At 42.2% G+C, this 23,547-nt stretch overlaps 2 protein-coding genes across 2 annotated transcripts in view; one reads left to right on the plus strand and one right to left on the minus strand.

Annotated features, from left to right (window-relative positions):
* The window catches only part of LOC130111078 (granule associated Rac and RHOG effector protein 1-like), a 96,479-nt gene extending 93,837 nt beyond the window's left edge, over window positions 1-2,642 (minus strand). Inside the window, exon 1 of the mRNA XM_056278102.1 lies at window positions 2,613-2,642. The gene's annotated coding sequence lies outside the window, so the exon portion shown is untranslated. The remainder of the gene's footprint in view (window positions 1-2,612) is intronic.
* A 989-nt stretch (window positions 2,643-3,631) lies between these two features.
* gpib (glucose-6-phosphate isomerase b) lies at window positions 3,632-16,768 on the plus strand. The gene is made up of 18 exons (XM_056278103.1): window positions 3,632-3,805; window positions 4,657-4,747; window positions 5,268-5,336; window positions 5,911-6,030; window positions 6,193-6,276; window positions 6,727-6,873; window positions 7,729-7,800; window positions 7,899-7,943; window positions 8,053-8,106; window positions 8,683-8,743; window positions 9,601-9,644; window positions 9,735-9,887; window positions 10,901-11,030; window positions 12,154-12,230; window positions 14,101-14,229; window positions 15,009-15,084; window positions 15,464-15,530; window positions 16,311-16,768. Exons 1-18 carry the CDS (start codon window positions 3,687-3,689, stop codon window positions 16,432-16,434), a joined length of 1,662 nt encoding a protein of 553 aa, XP_056134078.1. The 5' UTR covers window positions 3,632-3,686; the 3' UTR covers window positions 16,435-16,768.
* Window positions 16,769-23,547: the final 6,779 nt, after the last annotated feature.

Genomic DNA, 23,547 nt, shown 5'->3' on the forward strand with positions numbered 1-23,547 from the left:
GGGAGAGTGGCTCCAGCAGATTCCAGGAACAACATCTGATGTCTCTGTCCAGAAGAGTGCAATTCTAGTCCTTAACAGCTATGATACTGCGCAGAACCCTCAAACTCCCAGGCCTCTGGTAGAGGACCCAAACTTGAAGAAGACACACACCACCCGAAAAAGGGTGGGAGGAAGATATGTGTATGTATATATATATATATGTATATACATACATACACACACACACACACACACACACACACACACACACACACACACACACACACACACACACACACACACACACACACACACACAGCCATAAAACATTAGAGTCCTTCGCCACAATTTGTCATGGATCGCCCCTCCCATCCCCCATCAAAGATTCCATTGTGACATTCAACTGCATAATCTAAAACTGTGCAACAAGAGAAACATTAGAATGCTCCTTTGTTGAGGGAAAATATCACTCTGGCCCATGGAGACAGTGGTGGTATAGCACAGGCCTGGCCTATGCTTCACCCAAAGCAGCCGCAAACAGTAATCTTGTGACCGTAAATTGACTTCCTAACACATACATCCTAATTCTGTGTTGAACTAAGGAAAAGTGTCACTCCAAAATGGCTCATAAAAATCACGAAAACAACTCATGCCTGAGCATTAGTTCACCAGTTAATAATGGCTATTCAGGCAGGGTGGTGAATAAGCCATGGGAGAGAATGTGTGCACAAAGAGACAGGAATTTTGCAGACCCCAGCATGTATTTCCATGGCCTCACAGCTGTGGCAGATGTCAACACGCAGGCCTAGGTTGTGTCTGTAAAAGCTCTCCATAAGCCTGCAGCAAAGGTAGTCAAACAAAAGTAGGTATTGTGTATCTAAAGGCTTAAAAAGGACATGTCCCTTTGAAAAGGAGCTACATTATGATTTGCAACTTAATTAAGATTTTAGAGTCATTTAAAGTTGTATTGGGCTTCCCACAAACTGTCAAGCTTGCCATAAAAATGCAAACAGTAACCATATTTTTGTTTTAAAAGGTCAAAGGTCATAAGTACCCTTAAGTTTCATAACATTATACACAAAATGTAATACCCCATCCATTCTTTCACTGTATCTACTGTTTCAACAATACCAGCAGTGCAGTAACTAAAACTTAACATTGTCAATGAAAAACAACTAAGCTCCTATTAGAATACACAGAATACCAAGACGGCAAATTCAACACAAACAAAATACTTAACAATTTGCCACTGTTTCTTTCGTAAAAAAAAAAAATTTCCTAGTAAAACAGCATCCGTTTCGTTTTCTTAAACAACCAGCTGACCAAGTATCCAAAGAATGAGAAACCTTCCTGCCATTTGTAATGCCTTTAAACCATTAAAAGTTATAAATATATAGGCACACTGGCTTTCTTGTTTCATGCATCTCATTAATAAAAAGATAAGTAACCCATCGATCAAACAGACTATACCCAGAATTACCAATCTACCAAAGGCTGCAAACTAAACATTGTGATATGAAATGATACAACCAGCTATAGCATTACACATTCATGAACAACGCCTCCAGGGCTTTGATTAATCAACGATAAGACTTGTTTTTTCTTTAATTTCCAAACCCCACAGAGCAGTATGGGAAAATCATTCCTCGTGATAGGACAGACAGAATTCTTACTGTAAGTGGGGCAACGTTAGCTTACTTATCGATGCAATTAAAATCTACGCTGGACTTAATGGACTGTTGAAATTGATGCTACTTATCGTGGGCGGAAACGTGCATTGTTAGTATCTGGTCTGACTTGAGGTTAAATTACAGAAGCGGTTTCTGAAGTTCTGCGTGGGTCAAGCGTTATAACAGCCAACCTAGCTGCATGATTCATCTTATAGAGACAATACTCCAATTGCAGATAACTGACGACCGTTTTTTTTTTTGCTGTTCCGATCAGGGCAACTCATCTGGAACCCGGACGCCGATTCCTCAAATGGCACATGAAATAAGACAGAAAGCTAACCGGCTGTCCTAAAGGAAAACTAACCGCCGCACTATTAACGAAAACGAGTATGGCTAAGCAGGAAGGTGCAGCGGAATCCCCGCAGGCGCAGTTAACGTTATCCAGTTTCACCGAAACTCTCCGAGATGACACGGCCCAAGTCATGGGAAGGCTACGTCGCAAGCTTTCAATAATACGGCCTTTTAACGCCCTGGGCGCAATTTTCGCCGGAAAAGACTCTCGAGTGACCGGTGCGACAAAGGTTACATACGCGAATGACATTAAAAAAAACAACAACAACGGCGGTCACCGAGGCTAACTAGTCGGTACCTGGTGTCCGCTGCCTTTCCCGGGTTTGACACTCGCCGACCAGCCCGCAAGCAGCCGGGCAGGGCTCGCTTGCTCGCCAGCTAGCTTAGCCTGGTGGGTAACTTGCTAGCTAACGTTAGCTGCCCAAGCTAGGTTAGCTCTCTGCGACACGATTCTCAGCGTTGAGAGAACATTAGAAAACGCCCAGCGTCGCGGTCGTATTTACATATTGGCGACAACGGCCAACGTTATCAGACGAGTCCGATTAAATCGGCGGCTGCAGTTAAACACAAGACGTACTGTTAGTGTCATTAATTTATCACCGCATCGCTCACCAGCTCTCGGCATCCACCCTCTTGACAGCGATTCCCCTGTCTGTATGTGTGTACATCGGATGAGACGTTTCTCAGTTTTATCTGGAGGGGGCGGTCGTTAGCCCGTGACACTTCTTTCAATAAGATTAGAAACGAGATAAATAACGACTGCACGCATAAACTGAAAAGCACAATATTTAGTATTGACGTATCGCCAGCACTGTACTGTTTTTCAGGGAATTTAACAAGAATGACGCGCTGATTGTACCCGTGGACTGTTGCGTGGCTTAACAAATTGTGGACTTTGTCGCCTCCAAACGACTGGTTTAAGACATGAACCACATATTACAACATGATCATTAACCGGACGCTTGAGGGCGATATAAGCTCAGCTGTATTAAGCACAGTTTCTTTTGATTTTATTAACCGATATTTCACATTTAAACTGCACATTGGAATTCTAGGTGTGCTGCCACTATACAAACGACTCCACATAGGTATTGTGGAGGGATTCGATACGGTATGTACTGCGCCACAAGGCGACATCACTAACCGCTCGGCTAAAGGGTCAGACCCATTAGCTAGGGACTAATGTGTATTATTAGTAGTTTACAGTATGTTACATAGGTATGTAGCATACCAATGTAGAGTTTATGAATATTACCTTTGTGTGGCAATGGCTATGGTCATATAATGTGCAGTTTCTTTTTGCAATTGCCTCTAATATAAACTTCATAATTTAGTACTCTACTGAAGTCTATGTACTGCTGATGGAGTTTGCTGCAGTGTTGAAACTACAGAGAAAAACAAGAAAAAACGTAAATTCATAGGTTGCCAGCAATCCAAGCAATACAAGCAGATTAGGCCGTTAACCTAACCCAACAGGACGTTGTGTGCTGCTGTGCTGGTGCTCAAACTTGCTGCAGACGTTGGCGGTGTACTGTTCATAGGCCCTGAATATAGTGTCACATGTAGGAGGGGCAATTCTAGTGTTAGACTGGCTGTCCTTCAAAAGGCTCTCCCCCTGACCTGCTTGGCCGCACTCAGCCAGGGTAGTTGAGCAGAACGGACCGCGGCAAACCCCCTCTTGACAATATGGGACTCACACACGACCCCACCTTCCAGAAGCTTCAAGAATGGTACAAAGCCCATGCCTTGGGTCTCAATATGAGACACATGTTTGATGCTGACAAGGAGAGATTCAGCAAACTCAGGTATCTGTCATTTGAAAACTCACTTTTGGATTTTTTTTTCCTATATGTGTAGTTTGCTTCTTAATGTTTAAATCTCAATGTCCTTTTATTTTCCAGTTAACATGTCTATTGCCATAGAACAACAACATACGAAACCAGAACATGCAAAGTAATTTCTATTCAAATGCAACATTCACTTTGGAGCGTACACCTATTTATTAATGCAAAATTTTTTTAAAAACGTCAATCAATCAAATTTTATTTTATTTAGCACACATCACACACCAAATTTAAATGCACATTACAAGAGCACAATATTTATTTAAGCAAACATTAACTTTACACATACAATTGTGCTTAGGGGTGAATAAAAAGTGCATTTAAGTGCTTGTGTATGAGTGTGTAGATAGGCAGTGCTGGAGCAGGTTGTGACCTGGGTTTAGGGTGAGGGATGGGGGTTGGGATTGGGGTTTAGCAAAAAGCTGTACTTATGTTATTCAATATACACATCTAATTGGTTGATAAAAGGGTAATTCACCAGTTAACTGGAAAATTATGAATTGAGCATACAAAGATATGAGTTCTCTGTGCTGGTTTTACATTCATTTTGTTTGGTTGCAAATGTCTCTGGTGAAATAGGTACACACTAACACAGTTTCTCTTTAATTCCTATGCCCAACATAGTAGTTTCAAACTGAATGCTAAAACTGCTATTGTATTTGAATGTATTGCAGAATCATTTTAGTGACTAGCATATTGGTTGAAGAGCGCCCTTTTATTTGGCATTATCTAGCTTTTGAACAGATCTTCATATGGTCTTACGCCATATAAAGCATTAAGTCTGGTCTTCGACAACGTTCTGTGTTTCACAGCACAACACTGAAGACGGAAGAAGGAGACATCCTTCTGGATTACTCCAAGAATCTCATCACCGATGAAGTCGTGAAGATGTTGGTCGAGCTGGTAAAATCCATTAAAATGAATGTGTTTCAAATGCTTTCTTTGTCAATGAGTCTATTATACACACTAAAACATCCAGTGCACCTTCATAAACAGTAAGTTTATAAACGTTATAATAGCATAACATAATAGTATGTTAATAATAGCATAGTAAATACGTTGTGGGCCACTAGGTGGCGCTTGCAAAATATGCGTAACCTACTTTTTTTTACCCTCGTCTTAGGTTGTAAATTCAATCTGCTTCAAGCTTTGCAAGTAACATTTAAGGACCCTAATGGTCAAGTTATTAAAAGAATTTTGATAGTCCACCAAATGCAAAAGCTATGACTTATAAGGGCATTATTACCTATTAACTAATGCTTATTATAGTCTTATTAACACATAATAATGTTAATAAGCATTTTATAAGGACTTAAAATGGCCTTATTACCTATTAACTAAGACTTATTACATGTACCTAATGTAAAGTGACGCTGCATAATTAAAATGTACTATTTTTAAAGCTTTGCTACTATCTTTGTAGGCCAAGTCAAGAGGAGTGGAGGCTGCCAGGGAGAAGATGTTCTCTGGAGAGAAGATCAACTTCACTGAGGTTATCAGACAGCAGTGTCCCCAGACCCTGTCCCAAAAAGCATTTTATCTTGGTAGAGTTGGAGAGGCTTCTGAAACAGCAGTGCAACCATGTGACTCAAAAACCTGCCATTGAAAACTGTACAAATGGGGGTGACACTGGCTTACAAATGAGTTGCAGCACAGTGATAATACAGGAGGCATAGAGGCCTGCTACTTTGTGACATTTTCGCAACACACACCCAGTCAAAATTAAAGCAAACTAATGAGAACTAGTTAGTTTGGATCAATTATAATATCCAGGCAACCCCCCCCAAAAAAAACACCACTGAAATGTAGCTCACACAATTACCTGAAATGAATTCCTTCCTTCTGCTCTATATTTGATGTTATAGTTATATTTACAGTTGAATCATGTGCTGTTAGCCAAAAGCACTTGCAATGAGTGCAAAAGTGAAAAAAAGTATTCGGTTTCTCAAATCACCATTTTTATAAGTAGCCAGAAACAAGAGGGACTGGGGTCCCCAATGCTGAGTGCCTGAGGAAACCAATGTGTGTACTAACTCTGCCCTGTGCCCGGTGCCTTGGATGTGCAGGGCCGTGCCGTGCTACATGTAGCTCTGAGGAACCGTTCCAACACCCCCATCATGGTCGGTGGTAAGGATGTGATGCCAGATGTCAACAAGGTGCTGGAGAAGATGAAGGGCTTCTGTCATGTGAGTAGAATCAAGCCCAAGAGAGACACAACTGTTCTCTTCCACTTCCTATATTTCACCATCATGGAGTGAGATGCTGTCGTTTTACACATTCCAAAAATTGTGTATTCATGTGTTCCGCAATTTCACTTTCATACATTTCATACACTGCAATTTTCGCAGAGAGTTCGTAGTGGGGAGTGGAAGGGCTACACTGGAAAAGCCATCACCGATGTTGTCAATGTTGGCATTGGAGGATCTGACCTTGTGAGTGCGAAAATTACGCATATTTGTGGAAATGTCAAATTCAACAATAAGCCCTTGCATAATTGTCTTATTGTGTTGCTTTAGTTGAGACTCAACAGCATCTTTTCAAGTACAACTTACCATCTACTTTTACTTCCATCATAGCAGTCATTACTTTGCCCTCATTTCCTTTTCCACAGACTGTCATTTACTCTTTACTGCTGCAGTCCATCGTAGTGTTCTCCTATCGAGTCATGTAAACACGTGCGCACCAACAGGCTCTGGCCTCGAATCCTAAAATCTGTCAGAAAGTGAAAATAAAGAAAAAAAATCTCTCCTGTTTGTTATTTTATCTCTAACTTTTTAGACGTTCACAACACAAGAGACTTCTGATTAATCCATGTGTAGCGAGCACTTTGTGGAGAATTTAACTTGAACTTATTGTTGGCAATCTCTTGACTTGAATTTTAGGGTCCACTGATGGTGACTGAAGCCCTGAAACCCTACTCAAAGGGAGGGCCCCATGTTTGGTTCGTGTCCAACATTGATGGTACACACATTGCCAAAACCCTGGCACATCTCAATGCTGAGACCACCCTCTTCATCGTTGCATCAAAGGTGACTAGCTGCCTATACAATGTTGTGTATACTGCACCACTCTAAATAAGGTGTTTCAAGAATTCAAATCTTGATTTGTGCTCAACCTCGCTGGCTCAATCAAAAATCTGGCAATCAAAACCAGACACCCAATCGACCCAGTTGCTCACATAGTTGGTTTGTACAGTAATTAGTAAGTTATGACGGCTACTCCTAGACTTGGAAACATTCGCTTAGTGTAATTGAAGTTTCCATTCAGGCAGGGGAATGTGGTTTTGCTGCAGGGCTTTAAGCCATGTCATGCTTTTTCAGGAAATGTAAGCCAATGTAACATCAGTCAACGCTTACAGTCATGTATGAATGTCTCTCGTGTCAGCTTTCCAACCGTGGCAGATAGAGACAAGAAGCATAGACAGGAATGAAATAAAATATGATTATTTTTTTATGCAAAGACACTATCTCTGTTTTGTAGAAATTCTGCTGACTTAGGTTCATTGGTCGATATTTAGATGCAGATGATTCTGCCCTCGAAAACAATTATTTTACAAGTTGCAAGATGAGCTTGGAGTGCCTCTGTAGCAGAATGGTTACAATGCATACGCCATAGGTGCAAGTGTTGCCGGTTCAAATCCAGCCAGCGATAATAAAGGGGGGAAAAAGAAAAAAGGATGAGCTTTAGTCATAGACATGAATGTGCTTTAACTCAGTGCCAGCAATTACTTTGTTAGAATAGGTGTTGGTTTTTCAAAATGGTAGATATACTGCAATGAAACATTTTGGTCTTCACTTTTCATAAATTATTTTGTAAAGTCTGACATTGACATTGTAACTTGATGTGAGCAAGTTTATCTTTCTAAATGTATTCTAACTTTTCAGACATTCACAACACAAGAGACCATTACCAATGCTGAGTCCGCCAAGGCATGGTTCCTTGAGCATGCTAAAGATGTAAGTACACCATTGACAAAGAAAGCAGCATTATATTGTGGTAATGTGCTGTATCCACACATCCTATGTGGTATCTAATACATCTTATCTTGCCACAGAAATCTGCTGTTGCCAAGCACTTTGTGGCACTCTCCACAAACGGGGTAAATCTGTTGTTTTAACTGTTCATTCACAAGGGACCATTTACAAAGGCAATCAAATCCCTGTTCAAAAAGACTTGTATGATATCCAACATCTCCCTCTTTCCCTCAGCCCAAAGTTAAGGACTTCGGCATTGACACAGAGAACATGTTCGAGTTCTGGGATGTGAGTATGCAGTATGTGTATAGCAGCAGGAAATGTTTTCTGGCCATGATGGAGCCTGAAGCTGTAGCTATGGCTATAAATAGGCTTGACTTTTGACCTGTGAAGTAGGTAGAATGGACACTGGCCAGCAGCTGCTGGGTAATCAGAAGCCTGTCAACGCAGTGCTGCTCTGAAGAGCACGATATTATTGGTAGTGACCTTCTCTCTTGCAGAGGTTACTGTACAGACTGGCTTGCATCAAAGGTCAGGGAGCCACATTTAGTTACATTGTTGGTATTTAAAGGGTAACAACCCTAATATGCCCTTTATGTCAGGGGTAGAGTGGTTGCTTGCTGAATTTTTGCAGCAGTTTTACGTGTATAATGTATGTTATAGGTGCAATTTTCATGTGAGGCATTTATGAGGCCTTAGCATTACTACGTTAAGCCATTACAGCTCCTTTCCCCTAAATGGAGAAAAGATAGTTGATAGCTTAGTAAGAGTTAAAAGGTCAAAACTTGAGAAGTACACCATAAACTCATGAGATATGGCTGACTACAAGTCAGCATTTTTCATCAGTTGTTTTCTCTCCTATAGTGGGTTGGTGGTCGTTTCTCCCTGTGGTCTGCAATTGGAATGGCCATTGCCCTGCACATTGGTATGTGCTCAGATATAAACCATTTTAAAGTTTAAATTATCTTTAGACCAAACTGAAAAGTTATATTTTCGTTCATGTGTTATGAGCTAAATTTTAAGAAAACTGCGAACACTGGAGAGTTGGTCTTGATCTGCTATTTATTGTGTAGACTCAGATAAAGAAAACCTGTCAACAGAAATGTAGTCAGCTCGAGATTCTCTCTAACCTTGATAGCTGAGCAGCTCCTCCGTTGTACACTGGAGTAAAGAGATTGTCACATAGATACTACAAACCTTGTTGATTTAACACCGGTCCAAACACTCTTTGCCCTCCTACTGATCAGCACTTGTTCCTTCCCGGAGCACAATATGAAACAATACAATACAATATGATACAATGTGATGTGATATGATACAATATGATACGATACGATACGATACGATACGATACAATATGAGACTATATAACCTCATAGATTAAACAGAATAATGGAATGATATAGATTGATCAGAATGAAAAATCTGCGGGAATCCAAAAATCGTAATTAGTAAGTAATCAATGTATTCTAAAATTATTTTGGTGATCAAGAAATCAAGAACCCAGGCAATCAATCAGGATCACTTTAATTGTCAAGTCTGATAAATGTACAGGCTTTTGTCTTGTTGATATTTTTGCTAAAAGTTAATGACAATTTGCAGATTATCATGGTAGTACTTACACAAGGCACATATGCGTGACACAAATGGTCCAAGGATACCATTTCCTCACACACAGTGCAAGAAACAGCACAGATAATAGATTATTCATAACACTCTTCGTTCCTAGATTCAAATGTTAATTCACTCGCTTTACTTTTTTATTATGTTTCCCTCTTCTAGGTTTTGACAACTATGAGAAGCTTCTTTCAGGTGCTCACTGGATGGTAAGTACCACAGAGTTAGCTTATAAGAGCATAATCTAATTGCCTCTGTGTATTCTTAATGCCGATACAACATTTCGCTCTCCTCTCCAGGACAACCACTTCCGCACTGCTCCTCTGGACAAGAACGCCCCCGTCCTGCTGGCATTGTTGGGAATCTGGTACATCAACTTCTTCCATGCTGAGACGCACGCCATGCTGCCTTATGACCAGTACATGCACCGTTTCACTGCCTATTTCCAACAGGTGTGTGTTTATCCTACCTGGGCGGAACGGTGGCCCAGTGGTTAGCACTGTTGCCCCACAGCAAGAAGGTCCTGGGTTTGAACCCTAGGCTGTCCCAGGTCCTTTCTGTGTAGAGTTAGCATGTTATTCCTGTGTCTGCGTGGGTTTCCTCCGGGTGCTCCAGGTTCCTCCCACCATCAAAAAGACATGCATGTTAGGGTTAATACTCCTGTCTGTGCCCCTGACCAAGTCGATGGAAAGAAGAATTGGAGTTGGTCCCCGGGCGCTGCAGCTGCCCACTGCTCCCAGTATAGGATAGGTTATATGCAGAAAACAAATTTCGTTGTATGTATGTACAACGGCAAATAATAAAGTGTCTTCTCACCTTTGTGAATCACCAAAAGAAAGAGTAAAGAACTGTCACCCAAGTACACTTGAAGGATGAATCAATGCAGTCTGGCTCACACACAAAAAAATAAATAAAGGAACTTGTAATGATATCAATATTGGTAGGAAAAAGAGTATGAAATGAAAAAAGAAACTGGGAAACATATTCAAAAGAAAAACTATTATAAAACAAATTCATAACAAAAAAAACAAAAAGAAAATGAAAAACAAGCTTAACCACTGGGCAGAATGTGAAACATTACAAAAAGCAAACTATGAAAGTGTGTCGACCTAAGTTTTCCAGGTACAGTGCTGGACTCTGATGGCAAAAGTGTGACTGACTTTGCAGATCTGTCGACAGTGTGCAGTAACTTTAATGTATATGTAGACATTTATTCCTTTCTGTGCCTTCAGTGAAATAAGCTGCCTTGGATGTAAAAGCGCAAACAAATCTAACATGAGTCTACAGTACAACTTCATTTTTCAGTTTTATCATTTAGCTTGTTCGTTGATGGCAAAATAGATTAGTGCTTTAAATATTAGTCGCTTCATTTGACATAAAGCACAGAGAGGCCTGTTCACTTGCTATATTGATCCTATCTACAGCGTAAAACCAAATTTAAGTGTGTTCTTTATTCTTTATGTAGGGCGACATGGAGTCAAATGGGAAGTATATCACAAACCATGGGACTCGTGTGAACTATCACACTGGACCCATCGTCTGGGGTGAACCAGGAACCAATGGACAGCACGCCTTCTACCAGCTCATCCACCAAGGTACTGTTCAGACATGAAGGGTACATTAACCATGGATGAGTTAATTCACACTGAATGCATCAATTGAATAATTTACAGTAAAGTTGATTATTCGATGTTGCTGAATAATAAAAGAACCCAGTCTGTAAGTGTTTGTTCAAATTTCTAACCAATGACTTTAGTTATCTACTGTCTGGAAACCTTTTTTAAAAAGTACAATATGTCGCTTTCACTTTGTGCAATCAATGATTTCTCGAAAATGTCCCTTTGCAAATGGTGAATGTCTCATTTTGGAACAAACTCATCCAAACTGAATTTGAATAAATGTAAATGAGAGCATATGAATGAATGAATGAATGAATGACTGAATGAATGAATGAATGAATGAATGAATGAATGAATGAATGAATGAATGAATGAATGAATGAATGAACGAATGAACGAATGAATGAATATTTTTTGGACTCCAAGTGAATTTATCATCATCCCCTTGGAGTACTGTCAGGGGGCCCCAAACTGAAAGGGGCCTTTCAGAAAGACGGGATACCAATGTAGTATGTTACACATTACAGGTTGGGGGGTTGGTGGGTCAGTGGTGTCCAGTGTCTTCTCAGGGAGCCCATAATGCCAAGCAACAGTCATGTTTATCGTCAGCATCAATCGATAAAGCTTAGCTTGCTTTGTTCTGCTTGCTTTCCAACTCTATCCAAGCAACAAATCATAGTGTGTGTAAAGGTAGCTACCCATTATCTATATATTATTATTATTATCATCCCTTGAGAGTTCTCATGGCACACGTCCCCTGTAGTTGTCCACAACTGAAACAGATGTTAACAGAAAAAGAAAAAAACCCCCACCAAGTTTGAAATGTAGGCTTATGCTTAGCATCCAAGCCAATATCAATGGATTGCCTGTGAACCAAAGCTCTACTTTTTATTTCTGTTAACAAGTTCTGGTAATACCCATCAGTTTCACTATCAAAAGACTGCAAAATATTATAAAAGCTTATGTTTGTTATATTGATGGTAAGACTACATTGTTAGCCTTATCCAAGGAGGCCCAGTATAGACCGTATGAAGCCTTTCTGTCTCACACACAGTGTAGAAAATGCCCACCTAATTCAGCCTCACTTTGTTTCCCATAGGAACTCGCATGGTCCCTGCTGACTTCCTCATCCCAGCTCAGTCCCAGCACCCCATCAGAGACAGCCTGCATCACAAGGTAATACCATGGAACAATGGAAAAAGTTGTTGATTTATCCAAGTAAATCAATTTTTTCCCAAGTTTGTATAGGGACCAGTAGTGTAATAAAGGATATTTTTGAGTATGGAAGGTATATGAGTATGGAGAGGTATATACTGAGTATATTTTGATGAAATATGCCATTAAACAAGTATCTACGACTGACTCATATTAGATAGTAGTGCAGCACTATGCACACCCACTGAACTGGTGGCTCTCTTCCTTAAAAGTTTATAACATTCACACACCAAGAAATGCTTAATCGTTATTCCCACTTACACGGTTTCAAATTTGAAACATTGCCACCAAATGATTTTATTCAGTTTCTCCCTCTCATGCAGTTTTACTTACTATTGGGAAGAAATCACAAAACTTCATATAACAATAACTTGAAACAAAACAGACTTTTCTCGAAAGTTGTGCACTTAAATGGTCTCTCAGTTTCCACTGATTAGATTAAGATGCACTGATCTCACTGTCATTGCATTACTGATGTAGGATTGCAGCGGGCATGTCAGTGCTGAGTCGCTAACCAGTTACTATAATGTAACTCTGGTTGTACATAGAAACTATGTTACTTTTGTGTACTCTGTGTATTTGACACTTATTGTATGTCTGTCCATCCTGGAAGAGGGACCTCTGCTCTGTTGCGCTTCCTGAGGTCTCCCCTACATTTTTTTCCCTGATAAGGGTTGTTTTTTGTTTTTTTGGAGTTTTTCTTCATCTGAGTCGAGGGGCTCTAAAGATAGGGGGTGCCATGTATTGCACTAATTGTAAAGTCCTTTGGGACTAATTTGTGAATTTGGGCTACACAGACAAATTTGACATGACTTGAGTAAGTACCATAATGTTTTTAACGGTTAGGAACAGTTGAGGTTTTTTCACTTATTATTATTATTTATGTTAGTGACCTGTTGTTTAGAGAAACCACCCCTTAACGAGAACATCACAGGTGCCTTTTCCATATCAGCCAATGTGTTCGTCCCTGTCTTAAGTATCCTTGAACCACATACTGAACCCTTCCATCTTCCTGCAGTGCAGTCCACTGGCTGCCTTCACACTTTGTCCTCCTCTGATGAAAGGCATTCATATGCATGTAGTCTTGCATTTATAATTACAATAGCTTCTCCTGGATCGCCACCTTGCCATGGTGGAGACGCTTGCGTGTACCAATGATCACAAGAACTATGCCGTCCGGAGCTTGGCTCCTGGTAGGATCACCCAAGGTGGATAGGTCAAGGGGTTCCAGATGAAGCGTGATCCCAGAAAGACCTCAACGGTGGAACTGGTGGAAGATGTCTCCAGGTCACAATGGCAGTGAAGGCGGATGAAGGCTGGAACAGAGGGTGATCTCCAATTGTCTTGGTTCTACATGCCATTGGACTCTGTCCACCCCCTGCCAAGGACTGTGTGGTGGCTGCAGGCACATCAGCCACTCCACGTAAAAAGTTGTCACATGCAGGTGTCCTCCCATTATGAAGCTCCAGGATCGGCCTCCACACCCAGCTGAAGACTCAGAAGGAGGACAGTCATACTTGACCCCGAGTGACCACCGATGATGATGATGATGAATTAAACTAGGTTTAACACAGTAATTAACACATTTTGAAATATGTAAAGCATATAAGCATGTAAAGAAAGCCAAAGATATTGTGGCAACCATAATTCCACGAAGAGAAACAAACATGTTGATGAGTTGTACTGAGAAAACATACAAAATGTGTAAGATACTGGCAAGAAAATTCTGTAAGATTTTATCTGACTTTGCACTGCTTGTAGTACACGTCCGAGGTCACAGTTGTGTATCTAGAGCTCTGTGTGTGTTGATTTGGTTCTGGTGTTCCTGCAGATCCTGGTGGCCAACTTCCTGGCTCAGACTGAGGCTCTCATGACTGGGAAGACCACAGAGGAGGCCAAGAAGGAACTGGAGGCCAGTGGCCTGAGCGGAGAAGCTCTGGAGAAGATTCTGCCACACAAAGTAAGTCAGGTCACATTAGATGTAGTCAGAAAGAGAAGGCCATAGATGTCCTGTTTGTAGCACTGCTCTTCTCATGTGACAATAAGAAAAGGAACAATGATACTCAACGAAATAGAAGAGGCGCAACACTGAAGGGCTTCATCTCAAAATTTAAAGATTATCCTTATATAAAGTATTATGTAAAATGTATATGCTTATTGAGTGCTTTTAGCAAATAGGCTTGCCATTAAGTGTCATTTAGAGCAACAAAGGATAAAGGAAAAAAGTACAGAGTAAAGCAGAGATTATTTCTATTTACAAGCCATGTGACTTCTGTAAAGTACTGACATACTCTGCTGCTACCGTCCACTATCTCCTATTGTAAAGACATACCATGGCTAAGAAATACTAAAAAATTTAGCAATTGCTGCTGAGTCTAGATTACTGTGTACTTGTAAGTTGTGGTCTTCATAATTATTTTGTCTGAGGACCTACATGCAACTAAATATTTAATTATTCCTTGGTGCACATCACAAAAAAACATGAATATTCATTCACCAGTTCACATTAGCAGATGATAGAGAAGACACTCACCCCTCATGTTGGTCTGACATAATACTTCAGTGTCACACCAGGTGCATTATGGACTGAGGACTGATGAGACTGTTGAAAGGGTAGTGCTGCCCCCTATTGACCAAGACAGTTCTAAATAAGCATAGAAATCCACGTCTCATGCTGTAAGGACAGTCATGCCCATTAAGCCGTTTGTACCATGAAATGTTTTTGATTATTCAATGCAGGTATTCCAAGGAAACAGGCCCACCAACTCCATCATCTTCAAGAAACTGACTCCTTACACACTTGGAGTACTTATTGGTGAGAGTGATGCATGGTGCACATGAGCTGCATTGCTACTGTATTCAGTTTTACATAAAGAAACACTGATAGTGTTGCTTGTAGTATTTGCAGTATTAGTGATATAACTCTATGCCGCAGTGGAACATTTCTTGGTCTCTGAAACACGGCAAGGGGTGCATGCAACGCCTGCAAAAGAGCTACTGGGCTGAGGGTGAGAACAGTAGGATATAGAAACATAAAGCAAATAGAGGCTTGTTTATTATGTCACTAAGAGGCCAAACTAAGGGTCAGGTGCAAATCTGTTTTGTTCATTCAAAGCCTCGTTGCATTTGAACAGTCCCTAAAGTCTCTCTGTGGAAAAGTCCTTTCTCTAATGTTTTTGTGTATTGTTTTACAGCAATGTACGAGCAAAAGATCTTCGTCCAGGGTGTCATGTGGGAGATCAACAGCTTTGACCAGTGGGGGTGAGTTCTACACTGTGAATATATTAGGTTAGGGCAGGGTGAAATTGTAATGATCCCGGAAGACTAGAGTTTCCAAAATCTGTAACTTTTTTATCTATTGGTGCAGATGCCCCCACCACCACCACCACCGTCAAGGTGCTCTTGAGCATTTAAGCATTAACTGCTACCGTGGGGGCTGCTCTCCTGCTCACAAGTTGCAGGAGTAAGCTGTAGTTGTGTCTTTCTCCCAGGAGTGAATGTATGCTACTGCATGTTAGCGGGATTTCACAATATACTCACCCTCGTTTTTACTGTGTCTATGCTGCTCTTGAGTTGTGCCCGTACCTATTGTTTGGGTGTATGTGAATGACTCCATTGCCAAATGAGAGCGCAACAATTTTTTTAAAATGTGTGATCACTCTAACAAAATGACTGCTGGCCTTACTGGGGACCCCAGATTTGAGCCCCCTGCAAGGTGGCATTTGTCCCCAAGTATCCTTGAGCAAGATACTTACACCCCAACCTGTCAGACTGTCAGACGCATCACCGTCACATTAGCTGGCTGACTCTTTGGCCCATCCAGAGGATAAAGAGGAGATTTTCTCCTTACGTTTATCAGAATTATCTTATTTTTGAAAAGCATTTGCAAGACAATGTTGTGTTTTTAATACTTGTACAAAATTGAAGAATGATTTTTTTTTCTGAACACACTATCTTAGATTGAAAGCCTTCGTATTTTCTGGAGTTGTGCTTGTGTGTGTTTTAGTGCGTTTTCTCACATCTCTACCTCCTCTGCCTCAGAGTGGAGCTGGGCAAACAGCTGGCCAAGAAAATTGAGCCTGAGCTCAAGGACAAGACAGAGGTCCACTCACATGACTCCTCCACCAATGGACTCATCAACTTCCTCAAGAAGAACTTCGCCTAAGTCCCCGGCCCCCACGACCTGTGATGTCCGCCCCCGGCGCTACGTCCACCGACTCCAGATCGGCTTGTGGGGCTGAGACTTGGACAGGCAGCTGGTCACTCCCACACAGCCAAGCAGAAGCACTTTCTGTTTTCATACTGGCTTTACGAATTTTATGTCTGTCGTCTATGTCAGTCTACTGTGCCATCATCTTTTTTATGTTTGTTAGTTTAACACTGTGAAGATGTGAGCTACTGTATCAGAGCAACATGGAAAACAGGTCAACCCCCCCCCCCCCACACACACACACACCGTTAAAGGAATTCAGCTTTTGGAATAAACATCTTCACTGTCAGTGATCGTTCTATTTTTGGCTACCATGCCTTTTTGCGATTAACATAACTTCCTCCACAGACCCATTGAATGGGGAAACACACTTAATATCATATGTAACAGTAAGCCGCCGGAGAAAAGTCCTGTTTTCCCCTTGCTTTGGCGGCCATCATTGAGGTGCCCTTCAACAGGGCCCGGAACCCACAAAATACTGCAGTGATGCTGCTAAAAGGGCAACAGTAGGAAGACCACGGCTGTACTGGACAGCTCCCAGGGCTGAAATGTAAGAAATACAGTTTCAGGGACCATCTACTGAGCGTCTGTTACCAACAGATCACTAGATGGCACAAGAGTGCAAGCTCCGTTTAGTGGAGCCTCAACCGGCCTCCCACTGTATTTATTCAGTGGAGCATAAGAGTCAGAGATCAGTCCATCTGCTCTGTTCCTTCGCTGCAAATCCCCAGACATCACAGTATCCTTTAAAGAGCAGAAAAACAAACATATGCTGATGGGATGGGGGGGGGTTGCATCTGGGAAACATTATGTGATACGACGCCATTTACAGTCAATCCATTTCATAAACATTAAACCTACTTTGCTGTGCATGGATGTCATCGCGGTAAAGTTATCTGGTAACCCCTCATTACAACACTGCATTGTATGTCTGCAGGATGTCGGAGGATATCATATAGCGTGTTATCTAATGCAGTTTGCCTCAATCCACTAACAGGCAGACTTACAGTACATTTCAGCATGTATCCTCAAAATACCTCCGCAAAATTGCTGCTGGGTACAACTATGGTGTGTGTGTGTGTGTGTGTGTGTGTGTGTGTGTGTGTGTGTGTGTGTGTGTGTGTGTGTGTGTGTGTGTGTGTGTGTGTGTGTGTGCATAAGGACCAACAGAAAGAAAGAAAAAAAAATCCCAGGCCCTAGACACTGCTGGCTTTTCATCGCTGTTGCCAGGCAACAATACTTTACTTCAAACATAACTTGGCCTTTTTTATTTCTGGCTCCGAGACAACCATTAGAACAAAGTGAATTTGGCCGAGGACAGAAATTGTGCTAATTGACGTTTTCAGGATGATTAGCTGCAGAAGTGTTGCAAACCGTCAGCAGAACGGCCCGCTGTTTGGAGGGGACACCTTACCCATCCATCCCTTTTGCACCTTTTACAAAAATCCCTGATTTAAAACGAATGAAACCGGGGAGCGGGTGTGATGTAATTGCTTGATGTTCATTGTTTCAGCATTTAATGATAAAAAAGGATTGCATTCTCACAAACGCTGCCATTTTTTTGAGCAAGTGCGACGACCTGGATTTCACTAAAGTTAACTCCAATGATATCTACTAGGGCTTTGTGCGGTTTTACTCGAATGCCCCGGTTGAACTTGTGACAGTTTTCACATTTCAGAAGCAAATTTTTGTTTTTTTCATGAAATGAAGCAAAAAAAAAAAAAAACTTAATACATGGATTGTTTCATTGTCCGTCCAAAGCAAGGCAAACATTCATGGGATAGTTTTGTATTGAACCGCACTAACACCACACAAACACGAGGAAACAAATGCTTAAGACTACTACAGGAAGGAGCTCAGGTCTATTCACTGCAGAGCAGAATCGAATAGCATGAAAGCATGAAAAGGGGCACGTTCCTGAGATGTTTGCTGAACAATAGCGGTGTATACCCTCGCATTCCGTTTCATGCTTTATTGGTTGGGCCTGTCAGTCATTTTGCCTCTTTGCCCGGTTGAGAGCTGCCCCCCTAGCTCGATCAGGGTCCCAACCTGCCTAAGCGGTGCGGTTGCTGTGACAACATCAGCCCCTGCCACCCCGACTACACACTCCCAAGTTCAACGAGAGACGTGAGAAGTGTCAGACGGAGGAACCAGACTAAGGTTGGGTATGATTGTGTACTGACCATGAAAACTACCGGCTGTGCCCCTGGCTCATCACGCGCAAGAATGAGAAAATAAATAATCTGAACTCCCGGTTCTCTCCTTCTGCACTTTCACCTTTCATTCGTATTCATCTTAAAGCGCAGTGCATGTCTCTGGGAGTACTCTGAAATCAGCATCCTCGCATGGAAACAAGCGACCAAGCTCCTCCTCTGAGAACGCAGCCCTCTGGGTCAGCAAACAGTTGTAAAGGATTATTCCGGGGTTTTTCGTTTTTCTTTTTGTGTGCGTACAACCTAGGTCTTATTTTCATAGTTTTTGCCATCATGCATATTGATTATATCTTTTTACCCCCAGCTTCACTGTATAGATTTTGGACACGGGACCAACGATTGACTCAGCTATACAGCGGCATCTTATGGGGATATTCTGATGCCCCCCATAAGACCAGTTTAACCCATTTATCTAAACCATGCATATCATGAAGTGACAGTGAAAGTGCAAGATGCAAGTTATCACACAAAAATGTCAAATTTTATCATATTTTAATCAATCTGTTGGTATAGACTGATGATCTATAAGCCAGCACAATTGAGAGGTCATAGATAATGGGAGATCATGCAACCGTTATGATCAGTAGAGGTGGACCCAAACACAGACTGGAAGACATATGAAAAGAGGCTTATTGTAGGAATAAAGGGGAATGAGGGGGGCAGGTAAGGCAGAAAGTAGTGAGGCAATGGTGGCTGGCTGAGGATAAGCTCAGGAGGGTTAGTAAATGGGCAGGCAGGCCGGAGGGTAGTGATCCTGGAAGCACAAGGAAATAAGGTAAATACAGGTAATACAAAAAACAAGAGGAATGACTCTGAATATACTATTGCAGACCGGCACAGAGCGAGAGACTACCACAGTGGTTGGAACAACGATCTGGCGGTGAGTGGACGGAGGGCAGGTGTGCAGGCTGGGCAGGTGAGATGAATGAGCCCCAATCAGGAGGGAGCCGGAGAGTGTCAGGGAAGAAAGTCACGCCCACACCACATACACGCACATGGAGACAGAGATAGAAAGGGGACAAGGGAAACCCATAGAAACCCAAGGGAGACAACTGGAGATACAGCCGGGGCTGTGACAGTAACTGGGGCACTAGGGGCTTTATGTTGTGAGCCTCATGTTCTGATGCCCTTTAAGACGCTGTTATAAGGCTGTGCTGTGGGGTCCCATGTTCAAAATCTTATAAATGAAATGAGTGGAATAATATAACTGACATGCACAATGGCAAAAAACTAAAAAAATAAGACCCAATTTGTAAAAAAAAAAAAAAAACCCGGAATTTTCCTTTAATACTTACAGGAAGTTTTGTTGGAATGCCTTTAATCTGTTTGCAATCATCGATCCTCTCCTCTGAGGCAATCCATCAGGATGACAGTCTCTCTCTCTCTCTCTCTCTCTCTCTCTCTCTCTCTCTCTCTCTCTCTCTCTCTCTCTCTCTCTCTCTCTCTCTCTCTCTGCAAAAACCTCAGCTCCATAGGGTCAAACACATGACTTACCCCCCCCCCGACAACCCTACCACCACCGCCACCTCCCATATGTAGCACAGTGGATGAGCTTTCTCCAGTTCCCAGTCTGCCTATGGTTGAGGCTGCTATTGACAGTATGACACAGAGACCCAAGGGGTTGTAAAAAAAAAAGAGGATGGGGGGGGGGACCATTGAATTGGTCTCCGCTCCATTTTTCCCACGACTACTGGAGTTATATAAAGAATAGCTGAAGTGCGTGGGCAGAGCTCGTCATGCTGCTAGTACAGGGAGCCAGCCCCGTGAGGCGGCAGGGAGCGTTGGGTGGTCCCCCATTTCTCTGGAAACCATCGCTCTGCGAGAGGTGTCATTTTGTTTATCTACATCCCCATAAGCCAGGACAGATGTTCCTCCAACTCTTCCTGGGGCCCACAAAAGAAACACAGTAAACCTCGAATCGGGCGACACTTACTGTACCCCCTCCCTTGAAACAGAATTAAAAAGATAACGTACACAGAGCGGCGGGGAGAGAGAGAGCGAGAGAGAGAGAGAGAAGATGGGAATATTTGTTTTTTCATGTTTTATATATTTAATGTACTGATATATAATTGCGCTCTTCTGATAACTATAAATGTATATCTATAAAATAAGGCACTTGCCCATTGGGGACAGGACAAAGACATAGTCCATCTCTTGTAGGAGTCAAAGGGAACAGGCCTTCCTGACCTCACTGGTTTAGACCAGTGGTTCTCAAACCATGTAACATCTTCCACCGCTGGTAAACAGGGCGTCTCTTGGTGGCTCACTCTGGAAATTTGTTTTATGCTCTTACGAACTGGCAAAGCTTAATCATCCATCCATTATCCAAACCGCTTATCCTGCTCTCAGAGTCATGGGGATGCTGGAGCCTATCCCAGCAGTCACTGGGCAGCAGGCGGGGAGACACCCTGGACAGGCTGCCAGGCCATCACAGGGCCAACAAACACAAACATGCACACCTAGGGACAATTTAGTACGGCCTGACCTACATGTGTTTGGACTGTGGGAGAAAACCCACACAGACACGGGGAGAACATGCAAACTCCACACAGAGGATGACCCGGGATGACCCCGAAGATTGGACTACCCCGGGGCTCGAACCCAGGACCTTCGTGCTGTGAGGTGACTGCGCTAATCACTGCGCCACTGTGCTGCCCAGAAGCTTAATCAAAAACATTAAAATGTTTAAATATTTCAAATTTGTGGTTTATTTAACCAGAATAATCATAGCATAATCATATTATCATAGCATAATGTTGCTGGTGTGGTTGTATTTATAAGCAAAGAACTCCACTTGTATGTGTCCTCTTCATGTTTGTCACACTGAGAGATTGTAGATGGTTGGGTGTGTGTGTGTGTGTGCATGTGTGTGTGTGTGTGTGTGTGTGTGTGTGTGTGTGTGTGTGTGTGTGTGTGTGTGTGTGTGTGTGTGTGTGTGTGCGTGTTCATGTTAATTGTTGAGATTTATTTCTGTGGCTTAGTAAATTGGCAGCTTGCAGGTGGCACTTGGATGAACTGGTTTGCTGTAGCTTGATTCAATTCACTTCAATTTAATGTTATTTCAGACACATAGGTGCATGTCAGTATAAAAATAAAAATGCAACATGAAGACAACAACACAAAGATATAATGATTGCGAATCACTTGTCTCCAGTGATTAAAACACATAAAGACATTTGCTCCAATTTTACCAGTAAAAAGAGGAGTACCTTGTGTCACTTTGTGTAGGCTCAGTTAAGGCCTGCACATTGTGATTGCGTTTTTGAAGCAGTTAATCGACACATAAATTTGAACATAAAATTCCTCAATACAGCATGAAAGGTGGGAACATGACCAGTCCCAAACACATGACTCTGATTATTCTGAATGCATCATTAAATGCCACCTGAAGCGTTTTCATTTTTGCTTTACTATAATTGCACCCCAAGTGGGCTGTACAGAGTGCAGCGGGTTATTAAAAAGGCTTGTTTTAACATCATCTGTACACATATTAACTTTGCGTGCCAGCGTATTGGCCTGTGCATACAGTTTGCAGCCCTGCTGGTGCACATCGTCGTGATCACGCAGATCATTCCTGATGATGTGACTCAAGCATCTCGCTTTGTTCACCACATTTAGCGCTTGGTCTGCCATAAAGAATGAAGGAAAAATTTTTTCCTCTGACCCGCCTTGGTTTTAGCAATCATGACAACATTCTTAAAGTCACTTTATTTGACATTGTATTCTTACAGTGAAATGTGTTCTCTGCATTTTACCCATCCTATTGCATAGGAGCAGTGGGCTGCTGCAGCACCCGGGGACTAACTCCAGTTCTTCTTTCCGCTGCCTTGCTCAGGGGCACAGACAGGAGTATTAACCCTAACATGCATGTCTTTTTGATGGTGGGAGGAAACCCACGTAGACACAGGGAGAGCATGCAAACTCCACACAGAAAGGACTTGGGACGACCTGGGGTTTGAGGCAACAGTGCTAACCACTGGGCAGACTGAGTAGTTGCTGTAAACCAGCACTATAAGGAGACAGGAAGACTAAGTCATCAGCGTACATCAGATGGTTAATAACACTATCCCCCAGCATCCATCCAGTCCTATACTCTTTTAACCATGTGGAAAGATCAGCCATACACAGGTTTGGTCAGTGGTGGTGCTTAGTCCAATAAGTTTGAGAACCGCTTATTGAAACTATTATAATGCGGCTGTGTTGGTTGGTGCACAAGACATCCCTCTGTCTGTTGTCCAGATGTTGTAGTCATAATGACTCAAGACTTTGCTGTGGTTTTTCATCATGGAACAGATAAAAAGTATTCACTCACTGTATTGATAACCCTTTAGTTTATTCAGCAGTATTTCCACCTACCTGGTGTTGGATTGGATGGTGTAATAATCTGCCTTAACACCATCACTACGCTCAGTGGTTCGATAAACTGACAGAATCAAGGTGGCGCACAGATGGGTCACATTCTGATGGTCATGCAAACAGGAAGCAGATTTCTTGTCACTGGTTTAAATGACAAACAAGCCGGCCAGAGTGCCAGTAACCAAAAGAATCTGAGGGTATGAGGTAATCCTGCACCTCCCGAGCATGTTCTCACTTCGTCTCTGGGAGGTGGAGGGATCCGTGTGCTCGGTGGAGAAGGTTCGCCTTTGTAAGGCTTGTGAGGTTTTCCTTCGGTGTAACAGAGCTCCCTTTACTGTGGGTCCTTTGGGACGCACACACATAATACACGCACACACACACGTGAACATGTATGCACAGGTACACACACACACACACACACACACACTGCACTCCCTGAGTCACAGGGCGGAGCCCACATACAGATAAAGGGTGCATTGTGCCCCAAACTCAGGTAGCT

Source organism: Lampris incognitus, chromosome 4, assembly GCF_029633865.1.
Source record: "Lampris incognitus isolate fLamInc1 chromosome 4, fLamInc1.hap2, whole genome shotgun sequence".
Lineage (NCBI taxonomy): Eukaryota > Metazoa > Chordata > Actinopteri > Lampriformes > Lampridae > Lampris > Lampris incognitus.

Excerpts from the sequence above, each read along its gene's own strand:
- gpib (XM_056278103.1), top strand. The coding sequence starts at position 3,687 with ATGGGACTCACACACGACCCCACCTTCCAGAAGCTTCAAGAATGGTAC. Across the intron at positions 6,277-6,726 it reads GCATTGGAGGATCTGACCTT|GGTCCACTGATGGTGACTGA; the intron begins GTGAGTGCGAAA and ends CTTGAATTTTAG. Across the intron at positions 15,531-16,310 it reads AACAGCTTTGACCAGTGGGG|AGTGGAGCTGGGCAAACAGC; the intron begins GTGAGTTCTACA and ends CCTCTGCCTCAG.